Raw genomic sequence first — 22,249 nt, forward strand, 5'->3', positions numbered from 1 at the left:
GGGGCAGGGTGGGCAGCAGGGGCTGGGTGGGCAGCTGGGGCAGGGTGGGCAGCTGGGGCAGGGTGGGCAGTTGAGGCTGGGTGGGCAGTTGAGGCTAGGGCAGGGTGGGCAGTTGTGGCTGAGGCAGGGTGGGCAGTTGTGGCTGGGTGGGCAGTTGTGGCTGAGGTAAGGTGGTAAGTTGTGGCTGGGTGGGCAGTTGTGGCTGAGGCAGGGTGGGCAGTTGTGGCTGAGTGTGCAGTTGTGGCTGGGTGGGCAGCTGGGGCAGGGTGGGCAGTTGAGGCTAGGGCAGGGTGGGCAGTTGTGGCTGAGGCAGGGTGGGCAGTTGTGGCTGAAGCAGGGTGGGCAGTTGTGGCTGGAGCAGGGTGGGCAGTTGTGGCTGGAGCAGGGTGGGCAGCTGGGGCAGGGTGGGCAGTTGTGGCTGGAGCAGGGTGGGCAGCTGGGGCAGGGTGGGCAGTTGTGGCTGAAGCAGGGTGGGCAGTTGTGGCTGGAGCAGGGTGGGCAGTTGTGGCTGGAGCAGGGTGGGCAGCTGGGACAGGGTGGGCAGTTGTGGCTGGAGCAGGGTGGGCAGCTGGGGCAGGGTGGGCAGCAGGGGCTGGGGCAGGGTGGGCCGTTGTGGCTGGGTGGGCAGCTGGGGCAGGGTGGGCAGCTGGGGCAGGGTGGGTAGTTGTGGCTGGGTGGGCAGCTGGGGCAGGGTGGGCAGCTGGGGCAGGGTGGGCCGTTGTGGCTGGGTGGGCAGCTGGGGCAGGGTGGGCAGCTGGGGCAGGGTGGGTAGTTGTGGCTGGGTGGGCAGCTGGGGCAGGGTGGGCAGCTGGGGCAGGGTGGGTAGTTGTGGCTGGGTGGGCAGCTGGGGCAGGGTGGGCAGCTGGGGCAGGGTGGGCAGTTGTGGCTGGGGCAGGGTGGGCCGTTGTGGCTGGGTGGGCAGCTGGGGCAGGGTGGGCAGCTGGGGCAGGGTGGGTAGTTGTGGCTGGGTGGGCAGCTGGGGCAGGGTGGGCAGCTGGGGCAGGGTGGGTAGTTGTGGCTGGGTGGGCAGCTGGGGCAGGGTGGGTAGTTGTGGCTGGGTGGGCAGCTGGGGCAGGGTGGGCAGCTGGGGCAGGGTGGGTAGTTGTGGCTGGGTGGGCAGCTGGGGCAGGGTGGGTAGTTGTGGCTGGGTGGGCAGCTGGGGCAGGGTGGGCAGCTGGGGCAGAGTGGGTAGTTGTGGCTGGGTGGGCAGCTGGGGCAGGGTGGGTAGTTGCGGCTGTTACAGACCTCAGATCTCGCGGCGACCGGTCCCCGCAGCCTGTCCCTGCTCTTCTCATGGTGACTGACAGACCTCAGATGGCAGCGACAGCAGAGTCACAGGCCGTGCACGCTACCCGCTTAATGTACTCCAAATACGGAAGTGACGTCAGAGGTCAATGACGTCACTTCCGCATTTGGAATATATTCAACGTGGATAGCGTGCACAGCCACAGCCAGCAACTCTTTGTCGCTGCGGTCTGAGGTCTGTCGGGGACAGGCGGCGGGGGCAGAGGCGGCATCGGGAGGGGAGGCTCTGAAACCCACAGCGGCAGTTTGCTGGTCTTCGCCCCCAGCGGCACCAAGGGGCGCAGCAAGACGCTCAGCGAGACGGACCCCATCTGGAGCCCGCAGCAGCAGCCGGATAATGTATGCGGCCAGGAGCGCCCCCCTGGAAGCCGGCGCCCTGAGCGACCGCTCCGGTCGCTCAGGTCAAAGGCCGGCCCTGGCTGTGATACATGATCTGATCCACTCTGAGTGTCTCCTTTGCTAAATCCCTGCACAGTGTAATGGCTCATACACATGAGCCACAGCAGTGGCTCGAGCCATAAAAAAAATAAAAATCAAGCAGCGATAGCTCGTCGGCAGGTCCCTCTGGGCAACAGCCGTACACATGGCGCACAGAGGGACACAGATTCGACGGAAGCTGTCGCCGAAGGCTCCTCCCCCCTGCCGTCCCCCCACCGGAAGCTCCATACATTGTGTATGGAGTTGCTGTCGCTAGTCCGCATACACACGGCGGACTAGTGACAGTTGCGTCGATGTTGCGGCCAATCGCCTGGCGACAGCAGCGACTAGCGACGGCTCGAGGTGTGCGCCTCATACACACGGCGACCTGTCGCCGCAACACGCGTGTGCCACGTGGTTGCGGCGACAGTTGTAGCCCGTGTGTATGAGGCTTAATGGAGCTACTGCTTTGCTCACAGTGCTCACCTGCTGATCATCAAACTGATGCACAATGGCAGCCATCATCGGAAACAGGAAAAAAGGGCGCATATGGCTAATGGACAAAAAGGGTGCACCACAGGCTGCAATGCAAAATATCGGCTATTGGGTGCCAGAGAAGAAATGATGGTGCCCGATAAATAGCGGTTACCGGGACCGTGAAAACTAAACTTTTCGTTTACAGAATAAGGATTGTGGCAAATATTGTTTACAAATTTGTTTTAACTTTTGGTTTAATTTATTTTATCGTTTTTAAAATTCGTTTTCAGAAGTATAATGAGTACATTTTTCGTTTTCACTTATTTTATCGTTTTACAATTCGTTTTCAGAAGCATAATGCGTAAATTTTCGTTTTCAAGCTTATTGTATTACAAATATATCGCTTTTTGTATTAACCTTGTTTTCAGAATTATAATGCGTAAATTATAGTTTTCAGATTTATTATCTTACTAATATATGGCTTTTAATATTAACAATATTTTAAGATTTTTAATGCGTACGTGATTGTAAGGCTATTTATTCTATTACAAATATAGAACTTGTTCTATTCATCATGTTATTGTAGTAAAGTATTTCACGTTATCAAATATATTATTGTTCCTATGTGTGTAAGGGTGTTTATGCAGTGTGTGTGTGTGTGTGTGTGGGGGGGGGGGGGGGGGGGGGTTAGGCACCACCAGGGGGTGGTTAGGGTTAGGCACCACCAGGGGGATGGTTCGGCACCACCAGAGGGGGTGGTCAGGGTTATTTTCAGCTGTTAGGAGATAACAGTTTTCAGGATGACAGTTTCCAAACTTAGACCATTGCCTTAGTAACATTAGACCACCACAGGGGATGCCCAATTGGTGATGAATAAGCCGGTGGATGTTTGTGATGAAGCGAGCGCCTGTGAAGGTGAGGACATTGCATACTGTTCATGCAAGTACCATGAAAGGTAGGATGCTAGCTACCTTATTCTGCAGTCTTTGTACTAGCTGGGCTTGCCTCTGCTGGCCTTCCTGGTAAGCTGACAGTTTGCGTTTATATGCCATCTCCTCCTCCAGGAAATGTCTTCTTTGGTCTAAAATTGCTTCTGTCTCTCCGGGTCTCATCAGCACCTGAGACTGTTCCAACTAAGAAGTAAACAGAGCACAACAAAAGTTAGAATTCACAAACACTCTACTATGGGGTGTATGCAATGAACTGCATTAAGCAGAATTACGTGCATAAAGTTGTATAACATAACATGCAATGCATTACGCTCTACTCATCCTGCGTAAAACTTTAATTCTGCTTAAAGTGACACTGAAGCGAAAAAAAACCGTATGATATAATGAATTGTATGTGTAGTACGGATCATTAATACAACATTAGTTGTAAAGAAAATAGTCTCATATTTGTTTTTTACAGTTATATAGCTGTTTTTCTATAACATTGCATCATTCTCTAATATTTGCAGTTTACAAACCACACTCTGTATTTTAAATGATGAACCAGAGCAGATCTAATGACCCTTTGAACTTCCTGGCAGAAAAACATTTAACAAACAAGAAACAGTGAGAGAAAGGTTGAGATAAGTGCTTCAGAAAATAGCATTACTCTATAACTAAATTAGTCGGAAAGCTCAGAGAAGCTATTTTGCATAGATAACAACTGAAGTCTCTTAACTCTTTCTGCACTGGAAACAATATGAGACTCATATATTTGCTATTAATGTTCTATTTATTAGCTGTACTACACATAAAATCATTATCTCATAAGGTTTTTTTTCACTTTAGACTCCCTTTAAAGTGACACTGAATCGAAAAAAAAAAACGTATGATATAATGAATTGTATGTGTAGTATGGATAATGAATAGAACATTAGTGGCAAAGAAAAGAGTCTCATATTGTTATTTTCAGTTATATAGCTTTTTTGACAACATTGCATCATACTTTCCCAGTTGCAAACTCTGTCTTTCAGGCAGGGAACACACTACATGCGTTTTTGCGCGTTTTGCCGCAAACGGCAAAACGCGCACGATTTTAAAGCCTATTGAAAATAATAGCCTAGCTCGGGAAACGCTGCGCCGCATGCGTTTGTGCGCGTTTGCGTTCGCGTTTTTTTCCGCGTTTTGTAGCCGCACAGTTTTCTGCTTTTTTCCGCACATTGCATGACACTACATGCCATGCAAACGCAGAAACGCACGCGGAAAAACGCACGCGTTAGACGCGACCGCAAAACCCGACGGAAACCTGGGAAACGCAGGGGGAAACGGTCCTGCAAGTGTGTTCCCTGCCTCAAGCAGGGAACACAATTGTCTTTCAGCTTTCTGCGCGCGTTTTCCTGCATACTTTTTCTGCACACTAAGTGTGTTTCTATGCAGGAAAACGTGCGCGTTTTTTCACAGCAGCTGATGTAGATAGAGAAAACTGACCAAATGTGCAGAATCAGGATGCATGTCAGTTTTTTTTCTGTGCGCGAACAACATATTAAGTATGAACTAGCCCATTGATTAACATGAGTTCTTAGTTTTTCTGTGCAGAAAACGCGCTCGAAAACAGTCAAGTGTGTTCCCTGCCTGAAGCTATAAAACAAAGCAGAAATAATGACCCTTTGAACTTTCCTGCAGTAAAACATCTCAAGCTGGCTCTCACTGTTTCTTAGCTGTTTAAAGCAAGTTTGAAGCCATAAAATAAAAAAAAAACAGATACTTACCTAGGGAGAGGGAAGGCTCTGAGTCCTATAGAGTCTTCCTATTCCTCTCTTATTCCCCTCATTCCCTCGCAGGCTCCTGCATTTAAATCTCCAGCCGCGGGAGGCTGGGGCAATCTACGTGGGTGGCTCTGTTCTGCACATGTGCGAGAGTGCAAAAGAGAGTGCCTGCGCGTGTGCAGTGTGGAGCTGCCCCTCTTTGTGAACCCGTGCGCTCCCGAAAACTTCCGAAGCCCACCCGCAGTGGATAAGAGCAGTCTCCAACCCACTGGCGCCAGCGCAGGAACGACGGGATGAGGAGAGGAACGGGAAGGCTCTATAGGACCCAGAGTCTTCCCCCTCCTTAGGTAAGTATCTGTTGGTTTTTTTTTGGGCTTCAGACTCCCATTAAGTGCTTCAGAACAGGACTGTATTCGGGTCAAATAGCTCAGTGAAGCTCTTTTGCATAAATAACTGAAGTTTTTTTTTCTTTTAACTCTTCTTGTAGTGGAAAACAATATGAGATTCTTTTCTTTGCTATTAATGTTCTATTTCTTGGCTGTACTACACATACAATTCATTCTCTCATAAGTTTAGTTTCACTTCAGGTTTGCTTTAATGCCATTTATTACATGCACTCCAATGTTTAATTGGCAGCATCAAACATGACATTGCAATATATTTTAAGACATACATTCAAAACCGGCATTGTAGAATAGTATAGGTGCACGTGAATAACAGACACCACTGGGGCCTTCTTATTTATGTGCTTGGTGTAGAGGGGTCAGGCTACAGGTTGCACACAGATGTTCTCTATTTTGCTGATATAGATTTTCGGATTTGTTAGCTGAAGTCTTGCATATCCCTTAGATAGTCCAAACACTGGGAGAATCAGTCAAGCAGCACTAGAAATCAATGACATCACCAACCAAAGCACAAAGAAACACTGAAATACACTGCATTAGAAATTAGGTTCAGGGTACACATTCTGTATGAAGGACACCATTGTGTTTTAATAACTACATACAGATGGTTTCCTTTCTCCATCTCTATACTTGGTTTAGGTGAAGGATGATGGGAAAAACCCTGTGTGTAAACTTATATTTATTTAAACTTATACAGCATCCTACACGAAACTGTGGTTTATTTACAACAAAAGAAGGAGGTTCTATGTAAAAATGTATGATAGCCAGGAGGCATGGTGGTTTAGCACATAGCACTCTCGCCTTGCAAATGCTAACCAGGGCACAGGGTCTATATGTTGTCCCTGTGTCTACATGGGTTTGCCCTGGGCACTCTGATTTCCTCTCACACCCTTAAAGGGTACCTGAGATGAAGGGATACAAGAATTTTATACATACCTGGGGCTTCCTCCAGTCCCCTTCAGGCTGATCGGTCCCTTGCCATCCTCTTCAGCCTCCTGGATCCTCTGTTACGGCTCCTGGTAATTTGGCCAGACTGGGCCTGGCGGCTCAGACACAGTCCGGCCAAACGAGGCAGCCAATAGGAGGAGCCACCCCATCCTACTCCTCCCTCCATTGGTACTAATGAACTGCCAGGCGGGACATCAAAAGTAAACAAAACATGAGATGCAGAAACAGGGCACATTCATCGAGGTTTCCCTGTATCCCTTTAGACGTACACAGAGAAAGACTGCTACACAGAGAGGGCCCTCTAGCAGCATGTATGCAGATCTAAAGGGATGCTTTTTACTATTTTATGCTGTCAAAAGCAGAGGAACGACACATGCTTTTGGCAGACTACCTGAAAAATCATCACAACTCTGGCCAGATGTGGGAGAACATCATCGTAGCAGAACACAGCTTGCCGCCGAAATTTACTCCACAGCTGGTTACCACTTCTACTGGTTACACTTCTACTGAACGGGTCTTAGTGAATTAAAGCCATGTTTTAACGTAAATTACCAAACTATTACCACATCTGTGAAAACCTTAGTAGATTTGTGAAAAAAAAAGTCGAAAACACAGACTTACTATTTTTCTCTGGTCTTAGTGAAAAAAAATGCTTCCTAGCCACAAAGGGAGTAGAAAAGAAGCAGATTTTTTTTTCTTATTGATGATAATGTTTCCTATGGCAAATTGATAACATAAAGTACATCTAAGAGCATCAAGTCTACTTAAACTATGGTTAAAGTGAATCCGAGATAAACTTTTACTCATTGCATAATGGTGTTCCTTTCATATAGTTTATAGGGCATTCCTCAAGCCAAATACTTTTTTTGTTTTGTTTTAATACTTTAATTCTCTATAAACTAAACAAGCATCGCCCACAGTTTTTTAGAGTGCCTTGGCACTGTAGCAAGGGCTTATGGGAGCTCAGTCTGGGCAGAAGGAGGTTACTAGCCAGAGATTTCAGAGGCAGAGGGGAGGAGGAGAGGGGACTGAATTTGTCAAATTACACACGGGCAAGCTGATAGCATCTCCAGCCCTCAGCCTGTGACAAAAAGAACATGACTGCCCTCATTGTATCACAGGAATAAATAATCATAAATGTTTGAAGCTGTTTGCAGCTAGATTTGCTGTGTAAACTATCTAAACTTTAGATAATATATATAGACCAGTTACTTGTTATAGTTAGTTTTTCATCTCGGATCCGCTTTAAAGAGAATCTGAAGCGAGTATAAAACTCGCTTCTTCTCTTATATTCAGCAGGGCATGTGTGCTCCTGCTAAACCGCCGCCATCGCGCCGCACAACGGGGGTTCCTTACCCCCAAATCCCCTCCGTCCTCGCTGGGAATCTCTTCCGCATTGAGGCAGGGCTAACCGCTGCAGTCCTGCCTCACGCGCATCTGTCAGCGCGTATCTCCGCCTCTCCCCCGCCCCTCTCAGTCTTCCTTCACTGAGAGGGGCGGGGGAGGGGCGGCGATGCGCCGCTGATAGACGCGCTGTGAGGCAGGGCTGCAGCCATTAGCCCTGTCTCTAGGAGCAGCAAAATCTACGACCAAGTTGGTCGTAGATTTTGCAGGGGGGGGGGGGAATTGGGAGGTAAGGGACCCCCGTTGTGCGGCGGGATGGCGGCGGTTTAGCAGGGGCACACATGCCTCTGCTGAATATAAGAGAAGAAGCGAGTTTTTTACTCACTTCAGTGTCTCTTTAAGTACCAGACCAACTGTAAATCTGAGATGTGAGTCCTGCTTCCTCTGTGCCACGTAAGGACAGAATAAGAGAACCGAACTACTGTGTCTATTCTTACTATTCAGAAACTCACACCTTATGTGTAGTCCTCTAAATAACGGAAAACACTACAAATATCAAACGAAGCATAATAATCATCAACCTGGTGGGTCAAGAAAGTGTGCAGTATATATTTTATCTAAGTAAAAGAACACACAATAATAAGTGCTGACTGTTTATCCATGCGAACATTTGGAAGTCATCTGAGGGTGTGGTTGCACCAGAGAGAATTACATTGCTCACACATTGTGGCTCCTGTTATAAGGCAGTGCTAACTCCCTATCCATGCTCTGTGAATGTGCAAGTCACTATGTGGAGTAACTGGGCCTCAGAGGATCGCACTAGCCGAGCTCTGCAATGTCAGGTGGTGCGAGGATAACATGCTTACATTTTCTTCTTCACAAGAACTTTTTATTGTTTCTCTGAAAACGTGTAAGAAAGAAAAAAAATACTAAACCTAAAACACATGCTGGACTGCACAAAAAAAGAATAATATATATTGACACAATTATTTGTTGTAACGATTGAGGAATTATTTCCGTGGTCAGCGCACAGGACGCGCGCTGACACTGCGGAAATCCTCCACAAGCGTGTAATTTGACAGAACCCAGCTATGGTGCAATGCACCTGTAGAGGGAAATTCCCACTGGCAGATGGAGCTGTGGAGTGCAGATGAACACAGCCTCTGCACTGCCACAGATGCTAGATGGGAATTGTACGAGTTGAAGCAATGCAGGGCAAGATAGCCCTTAAAGAGAGAGAGCACAGAGACACCAATCTAGTCGCCACCCAGCAACGGTGAACACACAACAATGGAACCGAAGTGGGAACGCAATCGCAAGAGTGGCGATTGCCAATAGTGACACAAGACCGAATTAGACAGAGCACAAGTGTAGCAAGAAAGACATAGCAAATAACAACGATCAGAACATCAAGGAAAATAACAAACGCTAGCTAAACATGAACACCGCACTCATTCGCAACAACGAACGCGTTTAAGACACGATCACCGCGCGTTAGGTCTTTCAGTGATAAGCGTGCCACCCTAACTAACCAATGTAAGACAAACACGAAATAGAGAACGCGAACGCTTGCTAAACGGTTACCTCACCGAGCCTACAGCAAGCGTTCGTACCAGACAAGACAGACAAAAGGAGCAGTCAGCAGCAACCGCAGCTCTGGCCTACACTCCCAGACAGAGCACAGAAGGACCCACCGCTACTGCCGCTAGAGCGGATGCGATCCAGACAGACAAACAGATGGGGCTACCAGTAGCAACCGCTGCTCTGGCTAGCACCCCTAAGACAGGGTACAGGCAGAACGACTTCCTGTCGACCGCCGCTGGTGACAAGACAATCTCAAAAGATAGACGGAACAAGGCAAAACAGATAATACAAGCTGACTGCGCTAGAAGGGATGCCTAGTGCAGTCCCAAGGAATTACTCTAAAATAATCTTCGCAAACAATAGCAAGGCTGATACTCCAGGAGAGTTAGCAGGAACAAACCATCATGACCAGCCAGGAATTCTGGGAAGAAATGGTTTTTATACTGCAAGCCATCAGAGGAAACAGCTAAGCAATTTGCATGACAAGTGTATGCAAATTCCTCACCAGCAGAGCAACTCTGAAACTTGCAAAGTGAAGACAGGTCTCTTTTCCAGAGACCTGTAGCATTCAGACCTAAAGAATGGTCAAACAGCTGTCTGCCTGTGCAGACAGCAGAGCAGATCATTACATTTGTAAAATTAACTTAACTTGTAGAATTCTAATTAGTTTATGCTATTTTAGTAACTGCTTGGCAGCACAATAGCCAATTGAAAAAGCAGAATTCCTGGCATGTTTTTGTTTTTTTAACCACTATTTGTTCCAAAAATGTGAAATATATTTTATATAATGCTAAAAAAGTAACTGGTTCTGTCTTGATGTCAGCATCATATAATCCTTCCAGAGGTGCCACCCACAGGAGGAGGAGGGCTGTAAAGCCAATGAAATCTGCCACATTAAATAATACTGCAAGTCTAATGCTAGGGACACACTATGAGATTTTCTGGCAGATATACTGTCAAATTGATTATTTCCAACATGTCCGATATGATTTCTGATCGATTTCCAAGCATTTTCCAATTGACTACCTATTGAAGTGAACGGAAAAAGGTTGGAAATCAAACGGAAAATGAACGGAATTTGGTCGTGGATTTTGACGGCCGAGTAAGGGGTGAGTTAGGGGTGATTGAGGGTGTTTTCAGCCGCGGTTCTGTGGCGTTTTAAGAGGGGAAATAATGAGGTTTTTAAAGTAAAAACCTCATTTTTGGGAGACTTCAGAGTATCTTTAAAGAGACTCTGTTTTCTCCCATCCTACATGTTCCTTAACCTATTCTAATGTGCTCTGGCTTACTGCAGCACTTTCTACTATCACCGTCTATGTAATAAATCAATGTATCTTTCCCCTGTCGGACTTGTCGCCCTGTGTCTGGAAGGCTGCCAACTCCAGTGTTGATCTGCTATGCACGCCCCCCTCCAGGCCCCTCTATGCACACTCGTGTGTGTGTGTGTGTGTGTGTGTGTGTGTTTTTACATTAGCCAGCTTTTCTCTGCTCTCTTATCTTTTACAAGCTGGATAAATCCTCCTCTGTTGTGAAAGCAGTCACATGCTGAGGAATTACAGACACCAGGCAGAGCTGTCTGCAGGAAGAAACAATCAGCCTGTAACTCTTCAGTGGGTGAGAGTTGCAGGGGGAAAGAAACACACAAAAGATCTCTTGAGATTCAAAAGGAAGGCTGTATACAGCCTGCTTGAGTATGGATGTATTTTCTATGTGTGGACATACTGTACATCAACCTACTTCCTGTTTTGGTGGCCATTTTGTTTGTTTATAAACAAACTTTTTAAAACTGTTTTTGACTACTTTTAATGCGGTGGGGAGCGGCTAAATTGTGACAGAGGGGAATAGGCGATGTCCCCTAACGCACTGGTATGTTTACTTTTGTGCAATTTTAACAATACAGATTATCTTTAAGAATTGGAGAGTGGTGAATGTGTTGAGGGAGCCCCAGAAGATGGAAGAGTCACATGAGAAGTCCTATGTGTATGTTTCAAAGTCAGAATGTGAGGGAAACTTGCCCCAATGAGGATAATGAAGACAACAGTAAACAAAAAAACACAGACCTCTAAGCTGTTTTCACAAAAGCTTGAAAATATATTTCTGGAGCTGGATTTTCTTTCTGAGACTACTGTTTAGTATATGAATATGGACTATTTACTCTCCTTACATAGGCACTTGGCCCTCAATTGACAATGCCTGTTCATTATTGGGTGCCATGACGGCAGGGGGTATGGCTACACCTCTACAATCAGATGCTCATGGTTTTGCAGTCTCTGTTTGATAGCAGCCACTGTCTACAGGCGTACTTAGTGCTGATCTTGACATTCAGCCTGCCTCTTACTGGCACCATTAGCTTGAGGCTGCCTCCGCCATAAAGCTCAGGTACAGATGGAGAGATTTTTATAGTCGCCTTTACATTTTCGCGCAACACATGTCCTGAAACCGCTACGGCAATTTATGCATAAAAGATTATTTTAAAACATATAACCTTAAAAAGGCCATATACAGTGACTTTTTTGTGCCATAGACTACAACAACATTGCTGAGGGGGTCAATTAGTGGCTAAATGGCACTAAAACGTTTTGGAAATAATTATTAGCTCGAGAGTTCTCAAGAACTCTCCATCTGATATAAAACATTCATGTTGAGCAAAATCCATGGAGAAACATTTATGTTGTCCAATAAAGTGTGTCACTATAGAGGCATTTCTGTTTGAAAGTGTGAAGTCTTGACGTCTCTTGTGCAGCTAGGGGGGAGCTTTGGGCGGGGGGGGGGGGGGGGGGGATGGGAGTCGGAGATCACACGTCCCTGGGAAAGTGTTTGTGGGGAGGGCAATGCTCCCACTGGGTTGTTAACAGCCAGACAGTTTATTTAAGTGCTGTTATGAGAGAGCGTTAATTCTGCTCCGGAAGGTGGGAATGTGGCCGTGCGGGGAGAGTGGAGGGATGCAGCTGGAGGGAATGATGTTGTAAGGGACAAGGTCACAAGGCAGTCAAGGACCTTGTTGTCACTAGGCTTGGAGCAAGCTGCCAAAGGCTGACACAGCATACAAGCAGTTTTCAATCTCAGGTTACGATATGTAGGACGAGCACATGACATTGTGAAAGAAACGCACCAATTAGCTTAAACACAACCAGTCCCACTGGGGAATTGTAGAAAAATACTAATACACACGACTTGAACATGAACATTTCCTAGTTGCCCTGAAAAAAGCTTCATGATGCCTTAAAGGAAGTAAGGAACACTAGTATGACAAGTTATAAAATGTAAAATATATATGTACATTAAGGCTGGTTTCACAGTGGGACGTTAAAGTCCCACGTTACAGCAGCCAGTAACGCAGCCTAACTCACAGCACTGTAAAATCAATTGTGCTGTTCACAGTGCCCACGTTGCGTTACATAGTAACGCAGCACGTTTAAACAAAGTGCTGCATGCTGTACGTTATACTGGGCTAAGCAGCGTTAGACTGCTTGCACATGCTCAGTAATGTTGGAGGAGGAGGTCTCCCCTCCTTCTCGATGGCCAGCCACATGGCTAATTAATATTCACTGCACTGCAGAGACTCCTGGTAGGACTGTAGTGTTGTCCGGATCATGAACGAATCGTTCATTTGATCCGGATCTTTTTTGTGAGTCGAATCATCCGGATCATCACAATGAAAGATTCGGTTCACAGTGGATGTCTATCTGGAAGAAACAGCAACATACAGAATGTACAGTGCAGGGAAAGTCCTGTCCTGCTAGTCATTTCACCCAGTCTGCTTCCCTAGTAAAATGATTCAAATGATTCGGTTCAAAGATCCGGATCTTTTCAATGATCCGATTCAAATGATCCGAATCCTTAAAAAGATCCGGACTTCCTATCACTAACCTGGAGCGGCTGCTTTGAGAGCTGCATAATGCAGCTCAATCTGACATCCAACTTCAACGTCACCATCATACGTTGCGTTAGGGGCACGTTATGCCACCATAACGTCCCCTAAAACGCAACGTCTTGGTGTGTAAGTAGCCTAAGTACATTTGTTTACTTTACATTACTTTTCTCCTACGGTCCTGTCGCTTACAGTAGGCAGTACAAATCTGACAGGTTTTTAGAATAGTCAATATCCTCTCCTCATGGGGGATTTCTTTATTTTCAAAATACTCGCTGAAAGGAGGTTGCTCAGTCCAACTGCCAGAATAGTGTACAAATGAGTAGGAATGCCCATTGGCAATTTTGTATAGCTCCAATTAGTTTTTTTATTTTATTTTTTTTATTTTTTTTTGCAGAATAAATAAACTGAGACTTCCTCACTGTAAGTGAAAGCAACATAGAATAATAGTAATTTGTAGTGCACCTTAATCTGGGAGAAATGTATTTCTTATATGTGTTTACATGAATTTTAAATGTTATGGGCTTTTTTGTTGCAATAGTGGTTCTTTAAAGGAAACCTAAACGGAGAGGGATGTGGAGGCTGCCATATTTATTTCCTTTTTAAACAATACCAGTTGCCTGGCAGTCCTGCTGATCATTCCGGCCTCAGTAGAGTCTCAATCCCACACCTGAAACAAGCATGCAGCCAGTGTTGTCAGATTTTTTGTCAGAGACTTCTGAACTGCATGCTTGTTCAGGGTCTGTGGCTAAAAGTATTAGAGGCAGAGGATCAGCAGGACAGCCAAACAATGTGCATTGTTTAAAAAGGAAATAAATATAGCCTCCTCATCCCTCTTACTTTAGGTGTCCTTTAGGCCCCTTTTACACTAGCCTTGCAATTGTGCATTTTGTCACCCTGGATAACGCAATAACAGTGCAAGACAATGGGGCCTAGCACACTTACCGTGTCATGTCGCCTTGCGCCGGAAGTGTCCAATTGGCAGCTGAGCTGCCGCAAAGTCAACAGCATGTTACGGTTGCACTTCCGTTCGACAGAAATCATTTAAGTCCATAGGCAACGCAGAAGTTTTAAATATGTTGGCGGCGGTGGTGCAACGCGCTTGAGCAACATGAAGGAAATACAGCAAGGAAACCCGAGAATCCGAGTCACGTACTTCCTGTCCGACAAGGGGTGTGCCCCTGCATATGACCCTGCCGGTGCACTCTGCCACAAGGTCATGTGCGATGCGATGGGGGTGGAGCATCGCACCGCAAACGCAATGACCAGATTTTTAATGGTCAGTAAAAACAGCCTATCTGGGCCATATTCATCTGTATGCCCTTACACTTGGGTTACGGATAAGCATGCAATACTCACCTATTCTATTGTCTTTAGTTATCAATCAAGCATTTGAATTGGTATATTTCCGTGTGAACTAGTCTGACAAGTAACAAGGCAGACACTCAGGGAATATCAAAACGTCTGCTGTTGATAAGTTCTCAAGGACTAAACACTTTTCAATGGTAAGCCAAGCACACATTCTAGGGCACAAACATTTTCACTGTGACGCTTGTGTTGCTCAGCTTGCTTAATCCTGCATGAAGGACTATCGTGTTGCTGTGCAATGCAAGTGGCCATGTGTTCTACACAAGCGTTGTTCTCTCTTGTAGAGCTCACCCTGATCAACTAAACTGAATGGGACAGCTCTGCGCCGTGCTCAAAGCAAGCAGCAGCATGTTGTCAGAATGCAATGCTGCACAGGAAGTAGCGTCAGACACTAGAGTGAGGAACATCTGCGGTGGAACGCAGGAAGGTATGTGTATCTGCCGCTGCCCGCCGCCTGCACAGACACTAATTGATGCTGGAGGGGAGCGCAGAAGGGAAAGCCCGAAGTGAGGGAGGGGAGGGGACCATCCCACCTCCCCGCCGATGTGTGGCCATGGCTTTCCCCTCATGCTGCGACCCCTCCAGCCCCCCAATACGGCCCTGGGAGGGGGGTCCCCTATTGTTACGCCTCTGACAAAAATGCAACAGTGTGGTGTGGAGACATTTCATGAAAAAAGATCATGGCATTGCAAATGATCAAATGCTGTGCAGACGGTGCAAAACTTGTTGTGCTGTACCTGGGTGAGGGGGAAGCAGCTGTGGGCGCCAGTAGGTGCACGGCCCTATGACTGCTTTGCGGGGCAGATGCCAAGCTTCATCCGAGAACAGTGGTGAAATTTGTTCTGAGGAATCGATCTTTGGGCCATATCTGCCGCCATTTCAAAGTTTATGGCACCTTAATCCCTACCATAGTCTTAGGCCAATTTTGGACTGAACCAAATACTAGTATATTTTCAGGTCCCCAGAGGAAACCACCAATAAAAGCATGGAAGAAGGTTCTTTTCTGGGCCAAGATGTGACTCTTGGTCTCAACGCAAGAGTGCTAGCCACTCCAACAGGACATCTGTGCCTATAGGCTCCTGTGAAGTAAATCCGGGCCTGTGTAAAGTCATAGCACGTGATGATGATCATCTGTAAATACCTATGGCTTTTTCGTTACCTTTTCACTCAGTGTATGGCTCTTGATGGTAAGGTCATCACGCTCAGCACGGGTTTGTGCCAGCAGGTCTTTCAAACGAAATAATTCATCCTGCAGAGATCTGTTCTCTTCCTTCAGATTCAGGTCAGAGTATGTGTCTGTGAAGCCTAACCAAATAGAAACCATATGTAATAAGCAAAAGACAGAGATAATCTATGAGTCAAATGAACACAAACTCACACCTGCAAACCAAGTAAAAGTGTTGCTCATGGATTCATATTTAAAGCAGATCTTCAGGCAAGAGTATTATTTTACCCTTCACATGTGGTTGTCATCTGTATAACAAAAACATAATCATACCCCAGGATTGCTGGGGGTTTGTAAAGCCAGGTGCAGAAAGTAAAACTGGAGCTCTTGTCAGCATTCTTTCGGTCAGTCTGCCAACTGCTGCTTTATTGCTAGGTCAGCTCTCTGCCTGCCACGACTTTGTGTGTGCTGTGCAGTACAGTGTGGTGATGTCACATCATCATCCCTGCCACAGACCTGCAGGAAGCTGTGCTGTATTGGCTGTGAGGTGCATTATGGTGGCATCAGTATTCAGCTATTCAGTAGATGAAACTCTCTATCATTGTATCAGGTGTGGGGTGAATGATTTGTATCCAGTGTCCAGCTGTTATATAGCAGAAATGCCCATCGCCAAAGATGCACACAGCCAAGTATTGGTAAGAGTGAATGGTCAGGATTAGCTATAGCTTAGGAGAGTTAAGGGACGTAATAGGTGGAGGGTAACGTTGGTGTTTAATGTTGAAAAATTAAGGCTAGGTTTAAGAATGGAGTTAGAAAGAGGCTAAAAATATTGGATGGTGGGGGGATGGAACAACACAAGGATTAGGCATCAAGAAGGAGTTGCCATTGGGAGGGACAGTTAAGGTTAAGAAGAAGTAATGTTTTGGGGAAGGTTGGAATAGGTGTCAGGAAGGAGATAACATTACCGAGGTGTATAGGGTTATGTGTTAGGAAGGAGGTAATGCATCCGGTATTGAATTAGCAAGGGTACCATAAGTGTTTTGTAGATTAAACCAATCTGGTATTTAATACAACCATTTTCAATAAGATCCAGGATTGGAGATGCATATATAGTAACAGGGACTTGCTTAAATTGGGCAAGGAAGACATTTACGCTGGTGGTACTGGAATAGATGACCTGTTGGTACAGAGAGGAGGGTTCAGCTAGTTTTACATTGGTAACAATTTGATCTAGGAACATCATCCCCTTTTGTGTCCAAAATAGAGTGCCAGGGATAGTAGCCAACTCTGGCAGGTTAGGGGTTTTACCCTAAGGGCATGTGGTATTCCATGTCTTGTGAATGTATTGCATTGGAAACCCACTTCCAGACCCGTCTTGCCTGTAATTGAGAGTTTATCCTTAGGGAAAGACAGCCTGAGAACATCCAGTATAAAATTTTCTCTCTATATCACAATAATAGCCAAACAATTCAGCATTATAGTCTGCAGCCATCGAGAACCACATTGCAATCTGTTGAGTCTGTGCTGCCATGTAATTCCTTTGGAAAGACGGTGGGGCAAGGCCACCCATACCATTGGGATTTTGGAGCAGTGCAAATGTAACTTACATCTCTGTACTTGTTCCACCCAAAACATAATAGAACATAACATAGTTTATGGAAGAAAGATTGGGAGACATAGATGGGGAAGTAATGACGTACTGTATATAAAGAATTTTTGTAAAACTGTTTTTACAAGATTAATTCAGCCTACCACAGACAAAGGAAGCTTGGAGTGGGCCTTACATCTAAGTATAATATAGTAGGATTAAAGATAATGATATGACTATTCAGAGTATGTCAAGAAACAGCAAGTCTCCAAGGGACTGGACTTTATAGGAGACAAATAAAAAAAAACATAAATCTGAATATATATGAACGAAGTAATAAAAACAATTGAACATATCCAGTAATGGCATAAGGGAGTTTGATAAGCTAAAGTAAGCTTTTTACATATATGTGGAGTACCACACTGGTCATGTAGCTAGGCCAGAGGGTTTATATAGGCAATGTAAATATTATGCAGACTCCCTTTAATAAGTAATTCCCTTTCTGACATGTTTCATTGGACAAATATAACTGAATATAAACCAAGATTTTCTTTGGCCGCAAAATGGCATTGAATATCAAATCTGGGTTTATAGCGGGGATAAGGCGCTCCTCCACATGTGGCGTGCACATATGGCATGTGCTGGGGTGAAGATTGGCATAGCTACCTTTGCTTGTTCCAAATGTGGAGGCCCAATTACTAGTAAGTTTGTTTCCTGATTTATATAAATGCTAATGTTATTACTTTATACTAACTATATAACCTCTTGCTAAAAATAATAAATACAGGTGAAGCTCAAAAAATTTAAATATCGTGAAAAAGTTCATTTATTTCAGTAATTCAACTTAGGGCTCGTTTCTATATGCGCGCTCTTAGCCAAGCTTATGGAAACGCGATTTCAGGGATATGAATCGCAGCACATGGTTGCATGGATTTCGGGCAATTGCGCCTGTGATTCCATAATGATGGGATCACAAGTGCCGCCCCCGGGGGAATCATGTGCAACGCAGATCCGCGCTGACGCACAGCTCCTGCGTTGCATAATGGAAACGAGTCCTTAAAAGGTGAAACTAATATATGAAATAGAAACCTTTTGCAGGTGTTTTGGATTAATTAGCCGATTAGAGTCTGACACTTTAAGGCTAGTATATTGAACATTTTCCTAATATTCTAATGGTCTGGGATTTTGATTTTGGGGTTTTCATATGACAAGACAAATAACATTTATATTGGATTTTCTCCAGGTGGACTCAAAATGCTTGAGCTGCAGCCACTAGGTTGCGCTCAGCAGCTTTAGGGAATCTAGCCCAAGGACTCCTTACTGAATTGGTGCTGGCTTACTGAAACAACCACTCTACTTTATAAGCTGTAATCCATAATCAGCAAAATGATAACAAATAAAGGCTTGAAATATCTCGCTTTGGGTGTAATTAGTCTATTTCAGATACAATATTAGTTTCAACTTTTAAGTTGAATTACTGAAGTACATGAACTTTTGCACTATATTCTATTTTTTCATGCTTCACCTGTATAACCATATTATTTTTTATTTTTTGTTTCTTATGAAAGCTTCAGGGTTAATGAAAAACAAGTTTGTTAAAAAAAAAGCCATAATGCCATTGACTTAGCTATAGGTTATAGATCCTCATTCATATTGGCAGTGACAGTTGGATGGCCAACAAGATAGTGTTTCACCTTCCTAGCCAGTAGTTCTTTGTTTTGCTTTTTACAATCTTTATTTTGTAAGATGTAAAGGACATTTTACAATATTGCAAAAGACCAATACAACAGTCATAAGAAAAGGCCCTGGCTTCAAATACAATCCAGGTCAAAATTATAAAAATTATAAACACTGGTCATAATAAGTTGCATCTATACTTATTATTACGGAATCACCACACCTCTGTTTCCCCTTCACTAAATAGAGGGAATAAAGGAGGCGAAAAAGAAGCCTAGGAGAAATTAAGAAAAGGAAAAAGAAATAAAAAAAACCCATAAAAGAATGAGAAAAGTAAGAGATACTTAAGTTCCTGTTGGGCCATGCAACCAGCATACCAAACCTAACTCTCCACTGTCCATGTCCCACCTGCCTAGTGGGGGAGGGGGAGAATTTAATCCTAGTGCCTGCACATATTCCTCAGAGAATATAAATACCAGCCATTGAGACTTGGGGGGTAGACTTCCACTTAGCTATAGGAATTCAGAATGACATTCCTGGATAATTGAAGCAGTAGACATCTTAAGCCCAATCTACACGATACGATTCTTTGTACGATTCGATTACGATTCTATTTACGATTCAATTAAATACAACATGTCCGATCTTGATTCGATTCGATTCAATTCGATTTGCAATTGCAAAACAATGGCAAATCGAATTGATTTGAATCGAATCCCGATCGGACATGTCAGATTTAATCGGATCGTAAATAGAATCGTAATCGATTCGCACAAAGAATCGTATTGTGTAGATGGGGCTTTATGAGCAAACAGGAGGATCTTCATCCATTGTTCACAAAAGAAAAAAAAGGTTCAGGACACGTCTCTTTCCCATCTTGCCCTAATGGACCCACCTAAACTCGCTTCACCATTTAAGAGTTCTTTGTTTTTTCCCCAAATGCAGAAACCATCTTCATACAGATTTAAAATTGCTGAGCTTTGGCAGTGATGAATGCTGTGTATGCTGAGTTATTTCAGTCAACATAGAAAATATACTAGTACATTTAGAGGTGGAGTTACAGTGGGTAGTTAATCAAACTGAGACGTTAAAGAATATATGTGCCAGCTTCACAGGCCTAGTTATTATTTATTTATTTTCCTCCCTGAACAATACTAGCCTATATAGTAACATGCCAGAGGGGTGAGAGGGAGGGGGGGGGGGGGTGCTGAAAAGGGGGTCAAAGCAAACATTCCATCTTTCAAAAAATTATTTCTCCAAATGTAAGGACACAGCTCAAATAATTCAACAAAAATTGTATTAAAGCTAACATATAAACAAGGTCTTTTGATCTGCATCCTTTTTCTTATTCTTCATGAACATTTATATAGATATACATATATATCTTTAGGAAGTGAACATTCCAAATGAGCTGCAGATTAGTATTGTTGGAGGGATGCAGTGAGGATGCATGGATTGCAGAAGTCTTCTAGTCAGATTAAAGAACATGACAAGAAGAATGATAGATGGACAAAGAAGAAGTACTTATGAATATTTACACAAGATCTTTTATCTATCTTAAAACCAAAGTAGTTTTTTTTTTTAGCATCAGTCATCCAAACTACTGCTGCATAGCTGGAGCAGAGCAGATGGGTTGCTGAATGGCCTAGGCCAAACCAACTTTATAGTTCTGCAGGAACTGGATATCTATGTTTTTCTACATTGTCAAGAATACATCAGCGAAATAAGACAAAATTAAGCAGATTTTCAGGTAGGCAAAGCCAGGGATTTATATGTAGATTCAAAGAGGAAAGGATACTGGCACTTGAGGGGCATTCAAATCCCAGGCTGATGCCAGTCAAGGAAAATCGCCAGTTAATCAAGAAACAGGCTGTACGCTGCACCTGTACAGGTGTGCTAACCATATTTAAACAAAGGAAGAGATGCTGATCAAAAAGCCAGGGATTCTGCTGGGGACATCATGCCACTAGTGTCCTGAAACGGTAAGAGAAGCCAGCATGTGATTCAAAGTTCAAGAATACCGTCAAATTTAAGATGAAATCCCTGGGTGGTTCTGGGTTTCTAGAAGAGTACTGAATAAATCTAAAGACTTTTCAGCCTTTTACTCATCCCAGGAAGGTCAAGGAGAATGACATATTTCTAACAGATAAAACTACATAAAGGAACTGACATTTGTTACTTACATTTGATGAATATATTGGAAAACTGCATCCATGAACAGCAACGGCAAGACAAAAATGTTGTTTTAGAAAAGCAAATACTTTGGCCAAGCATACAAGACATAACAATGCAGACTAGAATGAAGCAGGTTGATTTGCATGGCCTGGGTGCCAGTATTCAGCAATATGGTGATTTGTGGTGGCAGAGCAGTAGGTTGGGCCCAGGACTGGCGCTAAAAAAGTCAATAGTGGAGAGTTGATGCATTGGGTGCAAAAGCTAAACCTAAAATGAAGCTGAAATGTAAGTACATTTCAGCATTTAGGGTTAGAAGGGGATACAAATGGTTTAAGGCAGATATAAGATTAGAGCAGGGGTGTCAAACTGAAATACAACATGGGCCGAAAATTGTACACTGGGACCTAGTCGCGGGCCAACCTCAATGTCTACTGGCCAGTGGCCACCTTCCTCACTTATAAAGTTCCCAGGGGTCTAATGGCCCCCTTCAGCTCCTATACAGTTCTCTGGTGTTTAGTGGTCCCCTCCCCTATACAGTTCCCTGGTGTCCCTGGTGTCTAGTGGTCCTCCCTCCCCTATACAGTTCCCTGGTGTCTAGAGGCCCCTACCCTATACTATACTGTTCCATAGTGTTGTGATTTTGCCCATCTCCCCCATACGGCTTCCCTGGTGTTCTAGGGCTTCACCTCCAATATAGCTTCACTGGTGGTCTACAGTGGGCCAAACATAATGCAAAGTGGAGAAACCCCTTGAGGGCCAAATTTGAGGGCTCAGAGGGCCAGATTTGGCCCGCGGGCCGGAGTTTGACATGCATGGATTAGAGGAAAACAATTTTAGCAGTTAGGGCTAGGCACTGTTAAAGAGGAACTGGCTAGAGTTAGGAGTCATTTGCAGGGGGAAGGTTAGGCATTGAAGAAGGGGATCACTTAAATTTACAGATTGTTTAAATAGGAAATTTAGGGATAGGACTGGGTTCACACTACAGTGATTACGGTAGTGCTGTGGATGGTGACCGACTTCAGTCTCGGGTCCATAAAAAAATCATATGTACAGTGATTTTGCATTCTGTCACTGCAACAGGCAGAACAAACACTGGACATACTGCACATGTTGGCACATGTCTGAACTGATCCTATGTGTAACATAAGATCTGTTGATATGCTCATTGGTCCGTTCTGGGAAATGGACCGTTTTGATGTATAGTGTGAACCAGCCCTTAGCGATCAGGAAG

General features: G+C 44.6%; 1 protein-coding gene across 1 annotated transcript in view; it reads right to left on the minus strand.

The window, feature by feature from the left end:
* The window catches only part of CROCC2 (ciliary rootlet coiled-coil, rootletin family member 2), a 190,958-nt gene that overhangs the window by 135,629 nt on the left and 33,080 nt on the right, over positions 1–22,249 (minus strand). The window contains exons 3-4 of the mRNA XM_068280645.1: positions 15,573–15,718; positions 3,171–3,332 (exon numbers count right to left, since the gene is read on the minus strand). Coding sequence (XP_068136746.1) covers positions 3,171–3,332; positions 15,573–15,718 — 308 coding nt within the window. The remainder of the gene's footprint in view (positions 1–3,170; positions 3,333–15,572; positions 15,719–22,249) is intronic.

The sequence above is a fragment of the Hyperolius riggenbachi genome, chromosome 4, assembly GCF_040937935.1.
Source record: "Hyperolius riggenbachi isolate aHypRig1 chromosome 4, aHypRig1.pri, whole genome shotgun sequence".
Lineage (NCBI taxonomy): Eukaryota > Metazoa > Chordata > Amphibia > Anura > Hyperoliidae > Hyperolius > Hyperolius riggenbachi.